The 18,316-nt window shown below is 58.2% G+C and overlaps 1 protein-coding gene across 6 annotated transcripts; it reads right to left on the minus strand.

Annotated features, from left to right (window-relative positions):
* Nucleotides 1-775: 775 nt before the first annotated feature.
* LOC102403194 (glutathione S-transferase theta-4) lies at nucleotides 776-9,598 on the minus strand. Of its 6 annotated transcripts, none has more exons than XM_006048114.3 (7): nucleotides 8,564-9,593; nucleotides 6,158-6,335; nucleotides 5,002-6,076; nucleotides 3,864-3,951; nucleotides 3,222-3,372; nucleotides 2,132-2,308; nucleotides 776-1,079 (listed from the first exon to the last, which is right to left on the minus strand). In XM_006048114.3, the coding sequence occupies exons 3-7, from the start codon at nucleotides 5,111-5,113 to the stop codon at nucleotides 882-884; spliced, it is 726 nt and encodes a 241-aa protein (XP_006048176.3). In that variant the 5' UTR covers nucleotides 5,114-6,076; nucleotides 6,158-6,335; nucleotides 8,564-9,593; the 3' UTR covers nucleotides 776-881. The 6 variants fall into 6 exon arrangements, with proteins under 6 accessions (XP_006048176.3, XP_044785807.1, XP_044785808.1 ...); XM_044929872.1 differs by having other exon boundaries at nucleotides 881-1,079; nucleotides 1,929-2,308; nucleotides 5,002-5,956; nucleotides 8,564-9,598; XM_044929873.1 differs by having other exon boundaries at nucleotides 881-1,079; nucleotides 1,929-2,308; nucleotides 3,222-3,336; nucleotides 8,564-9,598.
* Between the last annotated feature and the right edge of the window lie 8,718 nt (nucleotides 9,599-18,316).

Here is an 18,316-nt window from a genome sequence, read left to right on the forward strand (position 1 = left end):
TCTGCTGCCTCCCGTAAGTTTGGGTCTGTCGTGTTTTAAATTTTTTAAGGTACGTTCTACTCTCCCTTGTGATTTCTTCTTTGATTTATTGGTTGTTTAAATGCATTTTTAAAAATATTTCATTTCCTAGCTTTCCTTCTGTTATTGATTTCTCATTGCATTCCACTGTGTTCAGAAAACACACATCATGTGATTTCAATCAGTTTAAATTTCCTGGGATTTATTTTATGACCTCACCCAGGGTCTCTCCTGGACAATACTGCATGTGCTGTTTAGAAGATCATGTATTTTATGTTGTGGGTGCTGTGCTGTGTGTGGCCGGCAGGCCGATGGGTTTATTTTTTAAAAGCTATCTATCTTATTTATTTGGCTGCAGCAAAATAAACATTTATTGCCTGGTTGCGGCAAGTGGGATGTCCAGTCTTCACCGTGGCGTGTGGGCTTTAGTTTGGGCAAGCAAACTCTTACTTGTGGCACATGGGATCTAATTCCCTGACCAGGGGTTGAACCTGGGTTCCCTGAATCGGGAGCATGGAGTCTTAGCCACTGGGCCACCAGGGAAGTTCCCCTATAATGTTAGAATGTGGTTCAAACCTCCATTTCCTGCAGGATCTCCGATCTCGTAATTCTCGAAAGTGGAGCACTAAAGTCATCAGCTGTCACACTGACAGCTTACTCACGTGTAACCTTTAATTTTCCAGTTCTTTTTGGAAGCTGGGGGGACTCACGACTGCCACCCAGCCCCAGGCGCATCTCAGGCTCGGGAGCCACGGGAGTTGTTTCAGTTCTTTATTAGGCAAAGAAGCAGTGCATTTCAGCGTCTCCCTTAAGGAAAGGGGTTCCGGGGGCTGAGCCGGCTAGGTCTGCGGGGTGGGCTGCCTCTACTTGAACTTCTGCAGCAAATCGCAGATCCTCTCCTTGACCATCGGGTCCAGCGTGGAGCAGTCCCATTCCGCCAACTTCACCAGCCGGTCGTGGGCCTCGCAGAAGAGAGTGGAGCCGATGGCCAGCTCCACCCTCATGCGCCACTCGGCCAGCTTGGCACTGTTGAGGAAGACGTTATGGTTGCCGGCCATGGGCTGTGGACAGACGGAGAAGCATGGTCAGCCTGGGGACCAGCCCCACCTGGGCCCCGCCTACAGCCACAAGACTCTCCCCACTCGCCCCTGTGGCCAGTGGGCTTGCTGACCCCCGAGGCCTGGCCGGGGCTCACAGGTCATGTAACAGATGGAGGTGGGGGTGGAGGACCCCGAGTGGCTCTCTTGTCGCTGGTCTTGCTCCACGGCTCCTGAGTCCCTCTCAGAGGGGCCCGTGACCCAGGGGTTCCCACTTCTCCAGTGTGAAACCTCCCAGGGGTCTTGCCTTCTTCCATGGAAACCCCCTGCCCCCAGACGGAGGTGGCAGGAATTCAGTTATTTCTCCCTGTGTTGAACCTCCCTCTGTGATCAAGCACAGGAACTGCGATGAGACACCCAGCCAACAGCCTAAGAAACACGAACCCAAGATGTCTGGGGTGGGTGTGGGGGTGAGGCTCAGGGGACTGCGCCACCTGGGACAGAAAGACTGGGACTTTGTTTTTCTCCCTGTGCTGGTCCATCCTGCAGACTGACCAAGGACCAAAGTGGCCACTTTGCATACTGGCCAGGATCTCAACTCCATCCTACACAGCAGCTCGGTCAGAAGTGGCCACCCTCCCCTGCACGCAGAAGCTGCATGAATGTCCCCCACCCAGAAGTGTCCCCCCATGCAGAGCAGATGGACCCTTAGACCCAAAGCCAGGGAGCGGCCCTGTCCAACTGCCCTGACTGGAGCTCTGGAAAAGAGGGGCACTTTGGTCAGAAGGACACTTTGGAAGCTTCTGGATTCTTCCTGGAGGGTCCTTTGGAAGGAGGAGGCCCCTGGAATCCCGGCTGACTGAGCAGACTCACCCTCCAGCTCCTGTCCCCACGGAGGACTCTTCCTGAAGCACTAACGACCATGATCCTCCCTGGTTCCCAACCTGGGCTTCCCGTGGTTCCCGCCGGGTCAAGGCCAGGCACCCAGGCATGGCTCCAACTTCCCCAGCCTCTCTGCAAGTTACGCTCTCAAGGGAGTCCCTCGTCTGCCCCGTCCGCCTGCCCCCGCTGGAAACCTGCATCATCTCCACCAGGGCTACCAGGTCGGCCAGGGAGATGTTGTCCCCAGTGATGAACATCTTGTCCTGCAGAAACTTCTCCTCGAAGAGCTTCAGGTTGTTCTTCACCTCCGCCAGCATCTGCTCTGTCTTCTCAGCTGGGACCTCATCTCCCGTGATCATCGGGATCAGCAGCTGCCCGGGGTGGGGGAGGGGAGGGAGAGGCGGCCCCCTCTGACTCTCCAGGCCTCTGGAGGCCCCGTCTGACCCTTGCCTGCTAAGACAGGTGGTGGGCAGTACCAAGGATGTCAAGTGGTATCGCCTCCGTTGGCAGTTCCAGTGGGTAGAAGGCGCCTGGGGCCCTTGTTCAGAAGGATGTGAGGGACTTCCCTGGTGGTCCAGCGGCTAAGACGCTGAGCTCCCAATGAAGAGAGGGCCCAGGTTCGATCTTGGGTCAGGGAACTAGATCCCACACGCTGCAACTAAGAGTTCACGGGCCATGACTAAAGATTCCCACGCTGCCGCAAAGATCGAAGATGCTGCGTGCTCCAGCTAAGACCCAGTACAGCTCCAAAAGATTGATTAATAAAAGACTTTTTTTTTTAAAAAAAAGAAGGACTTGAGGTCCCAGCAGGAAAGAATCCCGTGATTGATTGGCGATGTCTGCCACAGGTGTGGCATAAGAAGTGTGGGCGCATGTACTGTTGATTTGCCATCTTCAAATATGACGCTCTTTATGGGCCCTTTCACGTTTTTTTTTTTCTTTTCTCCCACTGCACAGCTCGAGGCTTGCAGGATCTTAGGTCCCTGACCACCGTCTGAACCTGGGCCCCAGCAGTGACAGCGCCGAGTCCTACCCACTGGACGCAGGGGAATTCCCAGCTCTGATCCCTCCAGTTCAGAACGAAATGTCTTGAATCCTATCCTGGCTTGAGTGACACCAGCCCCTCCCGGGTGCCCTTCCCCTCGTCCCTATAAGGCTCTTTCCTGCCCAGCGGTCCGTGTCATAACCCCCACGGCTCTGTAAGGCGGGCAGGAGAGGGAGCTGCAGAAATGAGGCTCCGAGCGGGGCGGACGCTGGCCGGAGCCCCAGCGGTGGGCCCCTCACCTTCATCCAGAGTATCTTGTTCATGGGCAGCTGAATGGCCGTGTGCTGCCAGGCCATGAACTCGTCCACGCGGGCACGCATGTGCAGGTCTGGCGGGTACCAGTGCGAGGGGGCGCTGTACTTGCGGCACAGGTAGAAAAGGATGGCCACGCTGCGGAGAGGACGGTCAGGGCGCTCCCCAGGCCGGCCCACCCTTGCTCGCTGACCACCCGGCGCCCCTCCTGGAGGGGGTTGAGCCTAGCGGCGGCGGGAAAGGCAGTCAAGCCCACCCCCAGTGGCGAGGGCCCTGCAGGGAAGGGGGTGTTGGTGGGTGGCCTCAGACAGGGCAGAACACGTGGGGAAATCCCTTAGGAGGTCATTCCTAAACATTTGCAGGTGAAGGATGGGGTGGCCAGGAGGCAGAGGAACTGAGCGGAGTACAGGCGATGCACAATGAGCCCGAGTGGACCACCGACGGAGCTGGGGGTGGGTACTGGGCTCCTTACACCCCTGGTTCTCTGGCGCTTATTCTACTTTGGTGTGTGTGAACTTTTCCATCGTAAAAGAAAGCCAGCGATCAGCAGTGCAGCTGGGCCGGGCCAGGTGGGAAACTCCCCCAGGAGGAGCAGAGACTTGGGGTGCAAGCGCTGGGAAGACAGTTACCTTTCAGACAAGATGAACTTCCCGTCTCTGAGGCTGGGCAGCTTCCTCAGGGGGTTGATCTCGACGTACTCCTTGCTGTGGTGGTGACCTGAGAGGGGCAGGAAGCTCTGAGGCTGCTGAGACCCCAGGGACGAGAGACCCGGGCCTCCCCGGGACAGAAACAATGCCTCTTGCTGCATCTTCCCAAGAAGGGGACGCTGCACCCCAGAGGAGAAGCACGCTGCCCCTCCCCACGTGAGGAGGCACATCAGGGAGCCCGTAACAGGGACCAGGCCAGGGTCCCTGTTATGCTGCTGCCCTCCCAGGCCCTGAGGCCAGGGCGACGCTTTGGCTCCAGGAAGCTGGAGGCCTCCAGCCCTCACCCCCAACTCTGTCTGGGCCCAAAGCCACAGCCTGTGAATCAACAGAAACCCTGGGGACCTGGATCCCAGTCCCAGGCCTCCTGCCCCCCTCCAGGCTCTGCAAGTGGAGATTCTGGAGCCCCCCTCTGTGGTCGGGGCGGTGATGGAGACTGGGGCCATGACCCTCACCCGGGTCCCGGGGAGTCACCTTGGGCAGGTCTGAACACTTGGAGGCGGTTGGGGTGGGGTGGGGTGGGGGGTGGGGGGCTGGGGAGCAGGTACGGATGGAGGTGAATGAAGAATAAGTACATGTGCTCCTGTGACCTCGGCCGCCCTGATCGGCAGTTGCACGGCAGTGGAGAAGGCGGGTGCGCTGGGTGAGAGCCCGGGGACCCCTCTTGTTCCCACTGTGCCCCCCCCCCCACCCCCGGCCTCCGTTCATCACAGTGAGGAAGAATCTGCGGGGAATGGCAAAGGCGGGCCGGGCAGACACAGAGTGGACAACTGCCCCCACCAGGAAGCTTTTCTTCCCTTTGTGCACTTGGGTGGGGTATGGCCTGGGGGCGGGGTGGGGCGTGGCTTGGCGTGGGGTGGGGCGGGGCTTGGTGTGGGGTGGGGGCGTGGCGTGGCGGGGCTTGCGTGGGGCCGGACGCGGCTTGGTGTGGGGGCGAGGCGGGTCGTGGCTTGGCCTGGGCGCGTGGCAGGGCGGGTCTCCTCTGCCTCCACTTCTGTGAACCCCAACCTAGCGTCCTGCCGCCCCTAGCACCCAGCCCATCTGGGCAGCCGCAGGTGCCCACCTTTCAGCAGATCCACAAACTGGAAGTCGAAGGGGATGCTGTTCTTCCTGGCGAAGATGTAGACGGCGCGGCAGGACGCGGACAGCAGGTCCAGGTAGAGCTCCAGGCCCATGCTGGGCCCCACCGCGGCTGGCAGACGCCCAGCCGCACGCAGCCCACCGCAGCCTGTGCCCTAGCCCTGTGCCCACCCACCCAGGCCCGGCGCCCCGCATTCTGGAACTTATTGTTCTCTTGGTGTTGCCATGAGGCCCAGAAGCCTGGAACACTCACAGCGGGAAGGATTGTGAGGACACTCGGGAGCAGACCCACAGCCACCACATGGGGTGGCAGGGGTGCTGTGAATTGTGAATTTTCCCTTCCCCTCCCTGGGGGCACGCATGTGTGTGCCCCTGGCCCGTATCCGAGAGGGGCTTCCGTGTAGGAACTCCTGGGGCCAAGCCTTTATGGCAGAAAGTGACCAAAGGGGCGTTATAGGTTCCAGAAGCAGTGGGGATGGGGGAGGGGGGGGCGCGTCTAGCCTGAACTGTGGCTAGAAATGGGTGCAGAGAAAGAAACCGGAACCTGGGGGGTTGTCAGGGCACTGGGTGACACCACCGGGGACTCAAGGGGTCACAGAGGAGCTCAGAAGCTTCCAGCCGGGGTTGGGACCAGCTGCGCCCGAGAGCCAAGCACCTGGACTCGGCACCCGGAGGCAGAGGAGGGTCATGCGGGGGGCCTGAGTGCTGCTGTCTCTGAGCTGCTCGACTTGAGGAGATTCCCAGACGGTTTAGAAACCAGAAGAGCCCATTGACTAGAGCAGAGCAAGGCTGGAGACGAGTGATGGGCACACAGCACTCTTACTGCAGCCCCCAAACCGCAGGGGCGCGGCTGGCCCTCAGTGGAGCTGCTCCTTCACCAGCTGCGCCAGCTTCTGGGCCATCTGAGGGTCCCACTGGGCCTCCTGGGGGTCCTGAGACTGAAGCACATGCCTGTGGGCCTTCTGGACGAGCTCAGGGCCCAGGGCAGCCTCCACATGGGCCTGCCATGTGGCAAGCTTGGGCCAGTCTCGGAAGAGGTTGCAGCCGACGGCAGAGGGCTAGGGAAACAGGGCAGCTGGGGCTTGGGCTCAGCCCGCACCCAGAGCACCCCCGGGGGCAAGTGGGCAGGAGAACCTCACCTGCATCAGCTCTGTGAATGCCATCAGATCCTCCAGGAGACCTGCCCAGAGGCCAGGAAAGACCTGGCTGCCAGGAGCTCCTGATCGAGGTGCCCCAGAGCGGGCGTCAGCTTCCCCAGCAGCTGCTCTACCTGCGTGGCATCTCCATGGGCCGCCAGGAGAAGTGGGGCAGGAGACACTGTGCCAGGAAGAGAGGAGGCGGCTTATCTCAGGGCCCTGGAAGCCTCCCAGCTCTTTTCCACCCCTCCCTCGGCAGCCACTTATCAGTGAGGCCCTCTGGGGCTTTGTGTTCAGAAGGATTCCAAGGTTTCATTCAGGCTCTGAAAAAAGCTATGCATTCACTCCATCTCTGGCAAGTTGGATACTGCAAGGCCACAAAGATGCTGGCAGTACTCTTAAATGAATGCACTGGCATTTCCGAGACTGGTGACAGCGAAGAGGGTTTAACCCACACTATGGAGCTGTCTAAACTGCCAATAAGACAGAAGAATAATACACCAAGATAAGGTCCAAAGGACATATAATAGTGACGTTGCTGCTCCGGGTGACAAGGACATAATGAAATGTCATAAATTAGTGATGTCTGCCTGGGGAAGAAGACAGGACCCCCCTGGGGGTCCTCAGTTCAGTTCAGTCTCTCAGTTGTACCTGACTCTTTGCTACCCCATGGACTGCAGCACACCAGGCTTCCCTGTTCATCACCAACTCCCGGAGTTTACTCAAACTCATGTCCATTGAGTTGCTGATGACATCCAACCATCTCATCCTCTGTCATCTGCTTCTCCTCCCGCCTTCGATCTTTCCCAGCATCAGGGTCTTTTCCAATGAGTCAGTTCTTTGCATCAGGTGGCCAAAGAATTGGAGTTTCAGCTTCAGCATCAGTCCTTCCAATGAATATTCAGGACTGATTGCCTTTGGGATGGACTGGTTGGATCTCCTTGCTGTCCAAGGGACTCTCAAGAGTCTTCTCCAACCCCACAGTTCAAAAGCATCAATTCTTTGGCGCTCAGCTTTCTGTATAGTTCAACTCTCAAATCCATACACATGACTACTGGAAAAACCATAGCTTTGACTAGACAGACCTTTGTTGGCAAAGTAACGTCTCTCCTTATTAATATGCTATCTAGGTTGCTCATAACTTTTCTTCCAAGGAGCAAGCATCTTTTAAAATTTCACAGCTGCAGTCACCATCTACAGTGATTTTGGAGCCCAAAAAAATAGCTCCTGCGCAAGCCTGCAGGATATGGCAGTGACCTCGCACAGGTGGATGTTGGCGGCAGGCTGCTGGGCAGCCGTGTGCTGCCAGGCCGGGCACTCACCCACACGGGTGTGGGCTTGCCGTTCTGGTGGGTACTGGTGTGCCTCCGTCTGGTATTTGCGGCTCAGGTATAAAAGGATGGCCACATTGCAGGCAGGGGGTGTCAGAGATCACCCTGCCGTGACGGCTTCCCCCGGACTCAGCCGGTCAAGAATCTGCCTGAAGTGTAGGAGACGCGAGTTCAATCCCTGGGTCGGGAAGATCCTCTGGAAGAGGGCATGGCAACCCACTCCAGAATTCTTGCCTGCAGAATCCCATGGACAGAGGAGCCTGGTGAGTTATACTCCATGGGGTCAAAAAGAGTGGGACCAGACTGAAGTGACTTAGGATGCTTAGCACACTCTGCCATGACTCCAGCCTGTTCTCCGCCTCAGAGCCCAGCTCTCTGGGTCAGGGGCCCTTCTCAGGCAGGTGAGGCAGACCAGCCACGCACGCCCCATTCCTTTCCTGGGCCGGTTATGCCTGGTGTTCAGGGTCTGGGGGAGGGGTTCAGGGGGACCTCAACTCTCTTTTTTTTTGACCACATGGGGGACTAGCCTGGGGGAGCTTAGTTACTTGACCAGGGGATCGAACTCCAGCCCCCTACAGTGGAAGTGGGGAGTCTTAGCCACCGGACCCCCATTCCTGAGTGCCCTTGGGCTCTAGGCACCTGGTGCTCAGTCTCCATCCTCCGACAAGCCCTGGGAGGTGGTTACCTTACTCCCCTGTCTTACAGAAGAGGAGCTGGGGCCCAAGGTTCGGGACCTGCCTGCAGGCAAAGAGTCAGGACAGGGGACTGGCATTCAGAGCACAGTGCAGCCCCAGGGCCGCCCGGCCCCTGTGACTCTGAAAGGCCATGCTGGGACATCTGGGGAGGGGCTCCCCTGGAGCCTCAGTCTTCCCTGGCTGCCTGCAGGCTGTGCAGGCCTGGGGAAGGCCGGCATGCCCTCTGCTCTGAAGCTTCCAGATTTAGCCCCAAGGCAGCCCTCTGGTCCAGGTCCGTGCCCTCTGAGCTGGAGTAGCTCAGAAGAGGAAGGGGCTGCTGGAAAGATTTCCAGCTTTTTGTCTGCCTCCAAGCAACGATGAGCCCCAGACCCAGGGTGCCTTACCTCTTAGCCAGCAGGAAGTCCCCATCCCTGAGGGCAGGCACCTTCCCCATGGGGTTCACCTTCAGGAATTCGGGGTTCAGGTGCTCCCTTGGGGGAGAGGGGAGCAGAGAGAGCACAGAGGTGGCTCAGGGCAGGGTCTGGCCCCCAGGTGCCCCCTCCATGGAGCCCACCTGGCTCTGCTAACCCCGTGGTGCCAGCTCCAAAGGCCTCAGCTTGAAGGGGATGCCATTCTTCCTGGTGAAAATGTAGATGGCATGGTAGGGGGGCAAGTACAGGTCTAGAAAGAGCTCAAGATCCATCCCTGTGCCTCCCTCCTGCCTGCTCTCCACTTGGGTCCGATCCATACTTCTGAAGCCTACTCACCCCATGACTGGCTGGGCCGCCAGCCAGGACACCGCACCCCCTGGCCTCTGCCCTGGTGAGTGGCTGATTGCTGGATTTTCTTTTTTTTTAAGTTTTTTTTTGATGCAGACCATTTTTAAAGTCTTTATTGAATTTGTTACAGTATTGCTTGTGTCTTAGGTTTTAGTCTTTTGACCCAGAGGCATGTGGGATCTTGGCTCCCAGACCAGGGGTCGAACCTGCAGGCATTGGAAGGCAAAGTCTTTACCACTGGACCGCCCCCATCCCTTTCCCTGCCGTGGTCTGGCGGCTTCACCAACTTCCAGACTCAGCCTGCCGCCAACGAGACTTATCCTGTGCACACAGCACAGGACCAGAAGGAATTTCCTCTTTCTCCTTTTCTTCCTTTCTTTCTCATGTGGGGAGCCCTGGAAGACAGCTTCCCCGCTCCCCACCCCGCCCTGCCCCGCCCCACACCACATATAAAAAAATAAGTCACTCCACTGAAAATAGAAATGTGGGCATTTCCCACATTAGCTGGCCCAATGGCTAAGACTCCGAACTTCCCCTGCAGGGGACACAAGTTTGGTATCTGGTCAGGGAACTAAGATCCCATATGCCCAAGGTGCAGCCAGAAAGAAGAAGAAAATAGAAATGTATGTAAGGGAAACTTGAGAAACTTCAAAGCGTGGTGTGCTTTCATCTGTGCTGTTTCTGATGCTTAGGGGCCATTCCCTGAACGTTTGTGTTTGGACTCACTATTGGTTGTAAGGAGCCCTTGACTATAAAACAGGGTGAAGGCTTTGTGATGATTAAATACCGTGCAGCGCGTCCTCTGGAGACCCTGCTAGGATTCAGCCATGGAATAAGAAGTTGTTCAGTCACTCAGTCGTGTCCGACTCTTTGCGACCACATGGACCGCGGCATGCCAGGCTACCCTGTCTTTCACCATCTCCACAAATGACAGGAAGAGGCCACAGGAGAGGAAATGCAAGAAAAGCCCCCAAGTTTACTCCTAAAAATGTAAATCCCCAGTAAAACCGGCCTGAGAATTTATCGGTAAGGAAAAAAAAAAAAAAAGATGGAATAGAAAACTGGGCAAAAAACGTGAACTTTTTTCACATAGCAATTTCATCTCCTGGTTTTAAGAAAAAGAAAAGTCAGTGTTTTTCTTGCATTTGCTGTTTTTCAAGTATTTGACTCAAAACAGTCAACATGCCAGAGCAGCATGTTTTGGGGTGGCTGTTCTAACCTCCTTCAATTATAAACACGAATCAAATGACAAACACCAGATTCCTGAGCGTGGAGGTTGTGGTGGAAGCGCCCTGAGAGCTTCACTGAAGCCTGACCCACGTGGGGGATGCACAAGTATTTATATCGTATTCTCTATAATAAAGCAGAGACATTACTTTGCCAACAAAGGTCCGTCTAGTCAAAGCTACGGTTTTTCCAGTAGTTATGTATGGATATGAGAGTTGGACTATAAAGAAAGTTGAGCGCCGAAGAATTGATGCTTTTGAACTGTGGTGTTGGAGAAGACTCGAGTCCCTTGAACTGCAAGAAATCAAACCAGTCCATCCTAAAGGAAATCAGTCCTGAATATTCATTGGAAGGACTGATGCTGAAGCTGAAGCTCCAACACTTTGGCCACCTGATGAGAAGAGCCGACTCATTTGAAAAGACTCTGATGCTGGGAAAGATTGAAAGCGGGAGGAGAGGGGACGACAGAGGATGAGATGGTTGGATGGCATCACCGACTTGATGGACATGAGTTTGAGTAAACTCCGGGAGTTGGTGATGGACAGGGAGCCCTGGCGTGCTCCAGTCCGTGGGGTCGCAAAGAGCTGCCCACGCCCTAGCGACTGAACAACGTATTAACAAGAAAGGTCACTGCAGAAACAAAAATGACGTCAGATAGTCCTTCTCCTGGACGTGAGCCTCATGCCGCCCCTTAGCCGCATCTTATCAGACCTCGCTCTGCCCCTCGGGCAGGTGCGGCCAGTGCAGGTATTCCGGAACCGCCTGGTCCCGGGTCGCCTTTAGCCCCGCCGCGCCCTGCCGCGCGGTACGCCGGGAGCTGCCAGCTTCGCCCCGCCCCGCAGAGCACCGCCCCGCACGCGAGCTTGACGGGAATGGGCCGACGCACCGTCTCGCGGGCTGCTTGGCGCGCGGAGCTTGCCGGGAGAAAGGGAACGTGGGTGGGTTGCCCTGTCAACGTGCGGCTGGGCGCGCGCTGAACAGTTGGGGTCCCGAGACCAGAGCGGCCGCTGCGCGCGGGCTTTCGAGGGCGGCGGGTGGTTCGGTTACTGCCCGGCGGCGGCCGAGCCTGGAAGGAGAGGGCGGGAAAAACCACACGGGAGCGGGAGCGGGGCGTAGAAGCGGAAGAGAGGGGTCCGGGGCGAAGGGAGGGTGTGCAGCGTCTCAGGCCGTGTCGAGTGAGGGGAGCTGTGCAGGGTGTCCCAGAGCGAGGGGAGGAAGCGGAGGGGAGACGGGCTCGGAAGGTGCAGGGAAACGGAAGAGAGGGAAGAAACCGCGGGGCGGGCCTCCTGGCAAGGCAGGTTTCGTGGAGTCACATCACTGAGCAGACTGTAGGAGACCCGATTTCACTGCGTCAGCATGCCCCAGCTAGAGACTGCCTATCACCGAGCAAACCCTTACTCAGTGTTGGAAAAAGAATATATTTACGCACACGATAGAGGAGGGAAGAATGGTCAGGGAAAGGGGAGCGGGCAGGTCGGACACCCGAGCCTAGAGCCCCGTTGTGGAGCAGGGAGGGTCGTCATGGATTGCTTGCATGTGTAGTTGGAAGTCTGACCACACAGCCCTTTCTGGCGCCTAGAGATGTAACCACCTTGACTTCCCTCTGCCTGTGAGAGACTCATCTTTGGGTTAAGGAGGGGAAAGAGGAAGGGACAAGATGCCCAGTAGGAATTACAAGGAAGGGATGCCGATGGGAGGAAAGGGGAGAGAGCACCATGAAATCCATTCTGGTGAGAACTAGGCACTGGTTTTAAGAGAAGTACATGTCCTGACACCCAGTCCCATTTTGCAGCTTCTGAGTGAGGTGGACCAAGTTAAGACTAGGGGCTCTGGACAAGAAGACTTTCGGTAATTCTTGTTAACAGAGACTTCCCATGGGACCCCACCCACCCACCATCTTGTTGATGCTTTGATCATCCTTTGCCTGGGTACCTTGAGGTCCCAGCTCATTTCCCTCAGGGAGGACTTTGGTGGTCTTCTGATAGAACCTGCTGTGACCTGAGGTGAACGGCCCCTGTGGGCAAAGAGGGGAACACACATTACCACTGATGACTCCAGGGAACATCACAGATTGAGTTCCCCAAAGTTTTCTGAGGCCGCCTTGTCATCTGTAAAACAATTACAGCTCTCCCGTCTCCAGAGGTGGTTATATATAGAGACCTAGTGAGACCCTGCAAGTGTTTTTAGAGGGTGTGGGCCCTCTAATGCAAGGATGGGTTACTTGAAGGGCCAGTCCATGTGGCTTGTGGAGCCACTGGGGGAAGGAAGGGGATGGAGCCCGCTGCCACCACTGGCTAGCCGGGCCAGGTCAGCTTGATGTGTGGACCCTCATGTACCCCCATTCCCCCTGGCCCTGCTCTGGGCCCAGAGACGTGGATTTAAATCCTGGACCTGTCACTTACTAGCTGAGTGATCTTGGGCAAGACATTTTGGCTTTCCTGCTTAAGTAGGACAAAGCTGGCCTGTGAATGAAACCATAGAAACCAAGGCATTTCTGGTTCCAGAAGGAGGCTGCTGTGGTTGGGGAGGGGCCCTGGCCAGGAATCTGTTAGAAACAGTTATTTTGTCACCGACTGGAATGGCCTTGGGACAGAGCACCGCTGTCTACCTCCCCCTGCCTGTCACGCTGTCTTTCTCAACCCTGTCACCCCCGTCAGCCTTAACGTTGGCCTTGCCCTCAGTTTCCTGCTGTGTTGGCGTGGGGATGGTGATTCCTGCAGAAACCAGTAAGCGTGCGGTGAGGAAGCTCTCAGGTCACATTACAGTTCACGTGCATAGGCGGGGGTATTCAGTCCTGAAGAGCAGCCGGCTCCCCAGCATGAGAACAGAGCCCTGAACAGCCCACGGGGAGCCAGTGAGAGTCCCACCTGTGAGCATCGGGGAACGTTGAGTCTTGAGTGAAGAGTTGGTTGGAAAAGGAAGCTGAACAGAAAAACTGGGTCGTTGTCAACACACTCAAAATGATAAACAATCTTTACATAAATACATATATGTGTATACAGCAATTATCTAGATTGAGAAGTTACAAATTTTAAAAATGAGGACCACAGACATCACAAACTCAGGCAAAATACCCTGACATTTTTCTTAACTGCCAGACACACCTTCTCCTTTCAAATACTCCCTCTTCCCCCTATATTTTTTGACTGCAGACTTTGATTTACCTTTCATTTTGACCATGATTTTATGTTTCCTGCAGGGAGCAGGGGATTCCCCCACCTCTCCTTTGGCAGTAAGCATGTCCCCAGAAGCCATTTATGCACCAAAGCAGCAGACACAGGAGTGACTTCTAAGCACGTGGACATATTCCACTCCACCCATACATTAGTGATCCACCACCTTTACCTTCCCCTGTAGCCACACCCCAAATGCCCATGACTACTCCCACGGGGGATGTGTAACAGAAGGGAATGGCTCTGAGCGATGGCAGCTGTTGGCAGGGGTGGAATTCAAGGGAAGATGGGCGGGCACCTTTGAGCACTGCCAAGCCACCAGTTCACTCTAATTTTGCCTCGTTCGTTTGGTGGGGTCGCACCAGCTCCTTCTCCTGCCCCCACCTCCCGCCGCCGTCCTCCAGCACACACAGCAGGGAAGTTCCTGGGTTTGTGGGCGCCCCCCCCAAAGCCCTCCTCTGGACAAGGGGAGGGTCCTTGGCCCTGAGCAGAGTTCTCCTGGGGGCCCTCCCCGCCCTGTCCACACGCAGCCTTGGTCAAGCTGATCCTTGTGCCTCAGGCCGCTTCCTGAGCACAGAAGGGTGGGAGGACCCGTTCAGGTCCCACCTCTCTGTCCACTGCGGGGGGGATGCGGGAGGGATGCGGGAGGGATGCGGGAGGGGAAGTGTAGAAGAAGAAAACTGGGAAGAAAGGCGAGTGGGCCTTGGCTGGGGCGGGGGTGGGGGGAGGGCCGGGGGGTGAGAAGAGGCGCCAGTCCTCTCGCTGACTTGCTGCGTGACACAGGGGAGGCCGCCTACGTTACCTCTCTGGGCCTCAGTTTCCCCTTGAAAGTAAGGCCGCTAGTCCCTCCCTCACAGGGTTGTTGTGAGGATAACACGAGGTAGCGTCCCGGGGAAATTGCTTGGGAAATTGGGAAAGGCCACTCACGCTGCGGAGCCTCTGGCTAAGGGGGACAGGAGCCCTGGAGGGCCCCAGACACAGGCCCCGGGGGTCTTGCCTGGGAGGGGAAGCCGCTCGGGCCTTTACTCAAAGCTGAGCCTGCCTTAGGCGGAGCAGCAGCCGTGCTGCCCACCAGAGCCCTGGCCCGAGCTCGGGGGCGGGGGGCGGCACCCCAGGCTGTGGGAAAAGCCTGGAAAACAGAGGGTCTGCTGTAGTGGCATAGCCCCGGGGGCTGCAGAGGCTGGGGCCCGACAGTCGGCACAGCGGTGATCAGGCAGCTGTGGGGCCTGGCCGGGCTGTGAGGAGCAGGGGCCAACTCCACAGAGGGCTGCGGGGCGGGGTTGGTGGACCCCAGTGGGGTGTGCGCAGGGCCAGCTTGCTGCCCACCCCCATGGATGGTCTTCCTGCACCTGGTACCTGGCTCTAGCCCCTCTGATCCTGCCCTGCTTCCTGTCGTCTCCGCGACCTGAACACACTCTGCCTCTGTCGGTGTGCACAGAGAGACCCCTTTAAGAAACCAAACAAGCTGACTTGAAGTGATAGTTTAGGGTTCATCTCCAGCAGAGAAAACGGGTCACGACGGGTTGAGTGGGCAACAGTGGTCAGAGGGGCAGTACAGCATGGAGGAGGAGGAGGAAGCCAGGGGGTGGGGGGGCATAGCGAGGCAGCGGGAGGACGGTCAGCAGCCGGCCTGTGGCCTGGGGCACTGGCCAGAGACCCTCACCTGCCGGGCAGTTTGCTCCGCTTCACCCCCAACGGGAGCAAGGAGGGCCATGGGCACCTGCGTGGCAGGGCGGGCCAGGTCCCCAGAGAGCATGAGGGAGCCGGATGGAAGCTGCCCACTTTGTCCTCCCAAGTTCATGGGTCCACGATACAGCTGCTGCTCCCCGAGCAGAGTGGCGGGTCAGATGTGATGGGAGGGCAGGGGCCACCGGGCACCTCAGCTGTTTCCCAGGGGTGGGGGCAGGCCCCAAATCTACTCGTCCCCCTATGGGGGCCTTGGGCGGTTTATAGAGCCTCCCACATCAGCCACCTCACAATGGGCCGGAACCCACATCAGTGAACTCTCAGGACACCTTGGACCCCAGACCCGGAACTCTCTCCCTCCCCTTTCCCATCCTGAATTAGGTGCAACCTCAGAGTCCAAATTTGGCTCAGAGGTTCTGCAAGGAGACGAAACAACAGAGATGCTCCCATTAAAGGGTCAGCCTAGAAACAGACCCTCTGTCCTGAATTTCCTAGGGTGAAATGCAAATCAAAAAATTAAATTCCTTTGCCCTTTTAGGTTAAAGTTCAAAGAAAGAAAAATGGAAAATCGAAGGTCGGGGGATTAAAGCCCAAAGCCTTTCCCAGGGAGCCTGGTGGCCATGTGCTCCTTGTCCAGGGACTGTGCTGCGCAGCCACCCGCAGGGCTCCCGGGCCGTCTCCACACCTCGGCATGGTCCCAGCCTGTCGCGTGTGCCCCGCCTGGCACCGGCCGGCCTGCGGGCTGCTCGTGGCCTCAGAATCCGCTGTGCTGAGCCCCGTGTGGACCCCTCTTCCTGCTGGCTCAAGGTCTGGGTGGAAATGGACAGAAAGTGGGCAGGAAGGAGTGTGCTGGCCCAGCCCCACCCCTGGGAGTCCTGCCCCAGCAGAGGGTGAGCTCAGCCCCGCGGGCACGCACAGGGCCAGGCCCGGAGCCTCTTTGCCTTCCGCCTCCTCTGAGTCCATCCAAGCCACTCCTGCCTGCTCATAACCCTACCCTGTGGGCGGCCGAGCCTTTGGAGCTCATTTGTGATAACTTCCTCCTTCCAAGATGTTCGGAATCTTGTACTTGCCATTTCCCTCCAGCCACCCCTGACTGAGCTCTGCCCAGTGTCCATCGCCCGCCCAGAGCGGATTCCCCCGCCGAGGGCAGGGCACATGGGGGCTGTCGTCCAGCGGGCACACCCGGCCAGCTCCTCACCGCACAGAGGCCGGCCGCTCTTATTGGATTCCAGGGACTTCCCTCCTCCTGGCCCTTTCTTGTGGCTTCCTGGCCCAAACATTTAAGCATTTCTGACATATTTCTCTAGATGTTGTCCCCTGGGCTCTCCCAGGCAAGAGAAAGACACACTGCTGAGGCCAGCGTGGTCACAGCATCCGCCGCTGAGACAGCCCCAGGGCTCCACCCAAGAGCCAGGCCAGCCCCTCCCACTGGCCTCCAGCCAGGCCTCCCCGAGTCTTGCCAGTCCATCCCGTGTGCCCAGAGCTTCTCAGAGCTGCTTGCCCGTCTCCTGTCGGGGAGCTTGCCTAGCTTGCCCGGCTCCTCCCCAGCCTCTCTCACAGAGACCCTGTCCACCAGCGTGCTGCGCTGCCCAGCTCCGGGGGGCCAGCCGCGTCCCCAGCCTCGGCCCTGGGTTCCCCCACCCCAGGGAGCACCGCTGGCCCGGGTGCTCTGTGGGCCTGGCCGCTCGCTGCCTTGCGTCTCTGCCCAGCCTGTCTCTGACTGTCCCAGCCTGTCCTCATGTTCCTTTGAGGACACCTCTCTTTCTCCTTCTTCCGCTGCTCCTGTTTTGAGCGTGAGACCGGGGCGGGCTTTTCAAACCGCTCTGTCCCCCCGCCCACTGGCTCCCGTGCGCCCCTCTGCTTGCTGTGCCAGCCTCTGGTGGGCAATGACCTCCTGAATTGTTTTTCTGTCTCTGCCCCTCTTCTCTGCCGGTGATGTTGCTGTGAGTTCACAACCCCATACCTCCCACTGGCGGGCCAGCTGGGCTCCCAGGTCCAGGGGCCAGACCTCACCTGGGAATGTTCTAGAAGGTGTAGGCGGGCCCTCCATGGCCCCTCTTCTGACGGCAAACTCGGGGGCCCAGCACCTCCTTGTAAACTGACCCTGGAGAACCCCACCCCCACCCAGAAGGCAGAAGCTCTCTGGAGCCCCAGCGAGGTCTCTGACGGCTCACAAACCCACCCACCCACGAGGACCCTGCCGCGTGGGCCGTGGAGCCTCCCCCCCATCAAAGACCTCACAGCCTGGGCGTCAGCGCAGGCACTGCCAAGGTGTGGCTCGCACCCGGTCCCCGAGGCCCCTGGCATCCATTCCCACAGCCTCAGACCTCACCTGGGCTCCTGTGTGGGGTCCACTGGGGTACGCTCAAAGCTTGATGCCAGTGTGCAAGACGGTGGGCTCAAGGGGCCTGCGTAGACCACTGCTTTCTTCCAATTCCATTCTGGGGGACTTCAGCCATAGTGTGGGGGTCCCAGCACATGCCACAAGGCGGGCTGAGCACACGGAGCCCAGAGGGTCACGCCGGCAGGTGGAGGGGGGCGGTGGGGGGGTCCTGTGGGATAGACGCACCCCACAGGGACCACGCCCCACCTCCGCAGGCCTGCAGCGGCTGGGCGCTCAGGGAGGCCAGAGCTAGGCTTGGGAGGAGGCAGCCGGGGGACAGACCTCGTCAGGCAAGGCCTCCGAGGGGTGGGGGCCGGGGGGGCCACACGCACGGCATGTGGTGGTCTTCCCGGCCTTCCCTGACTTCCCTTCCGTGTATGTGCGGGGGGTGGCCACACACACCACATACATACACACAGAAAAATGCGTAGAACTTGAACAAGTGCAACGCAGACGCTCGTAACAAGAGTGAGAGACAAGGTCTCCACAGCCCCGCTCCGCCGCGGTCACCGCCAGCCTCACCGCAGCGGGTCGTCCCGCTGTCCTCTGGGAGGGGAAGCCTGGCCTGGCCTTCCTCAGGGTCCGAGCACCTCGGCGGGGCTCTGAACAAGCTGGTTGCGGCTCGCTGGCTGGGACCTGTAAGCGCCCGAAAGGGCCGGGCCCACAGTGGCATGCGTCCCTGCAGCTCGCCCACGGCGCTGCCCGGCCGTGCATGCTGGGTGCCAGGAATGTGCCGTGCTTTATTTATCCATTCCCTTCTCGATGGCTGTTGGGTGGTCTCCAGGTTTCTATGGGGTCGGCACCTGGGTGAGGAGCTGCAGCGGAGTGGCAGCTTGTGGTGCCTTAACTGCCTTTCCCTCATCTTTAAGCCGAACATCGTTGCCACTGGCTATTCCGTTTGTGAAGAGG

Source organism: Bubalus bubalis, chromosome 17 (assembly GCF_019923935.1).
Source record: "Bubalus bubalis isolate 160015118507 breed Murrah chromosome 17, NDDB_SH_1, whole genome shotgun sequence".
Classification (NCBI taxonomy): Eukaryota; Metazoa; Chordata; class Mammalia; order Artiodactyla; family Bovidae; genus Bubalus; species Bubalus bubalis.

Bases quoted from the DNA above. Each gene is read 5' to 3' on its own strand.
- LOC102403194 (XM_044929872.1), bottom strand. From the start codon at position 5,113: ATGGGCCTGGAGCTCTACCTGGACCTGCTGTCCGCGTCCTGCCGCGCC. The intron at 2,309-3,221 runs GTGAGGGGCCCA...CACCCCGGGCAG, and splicing joins ACAAGATACTCTGGATGAAG to CTGCTGATCCCGATGATCAC. The intron at 1,080-1,928 runs GTGAGTCTGCTC...GTCTGTCCACAG, and splicing joins GTGGGGACAGGAGCTGGAGG to CCCATGGCCGGCAACCATAA.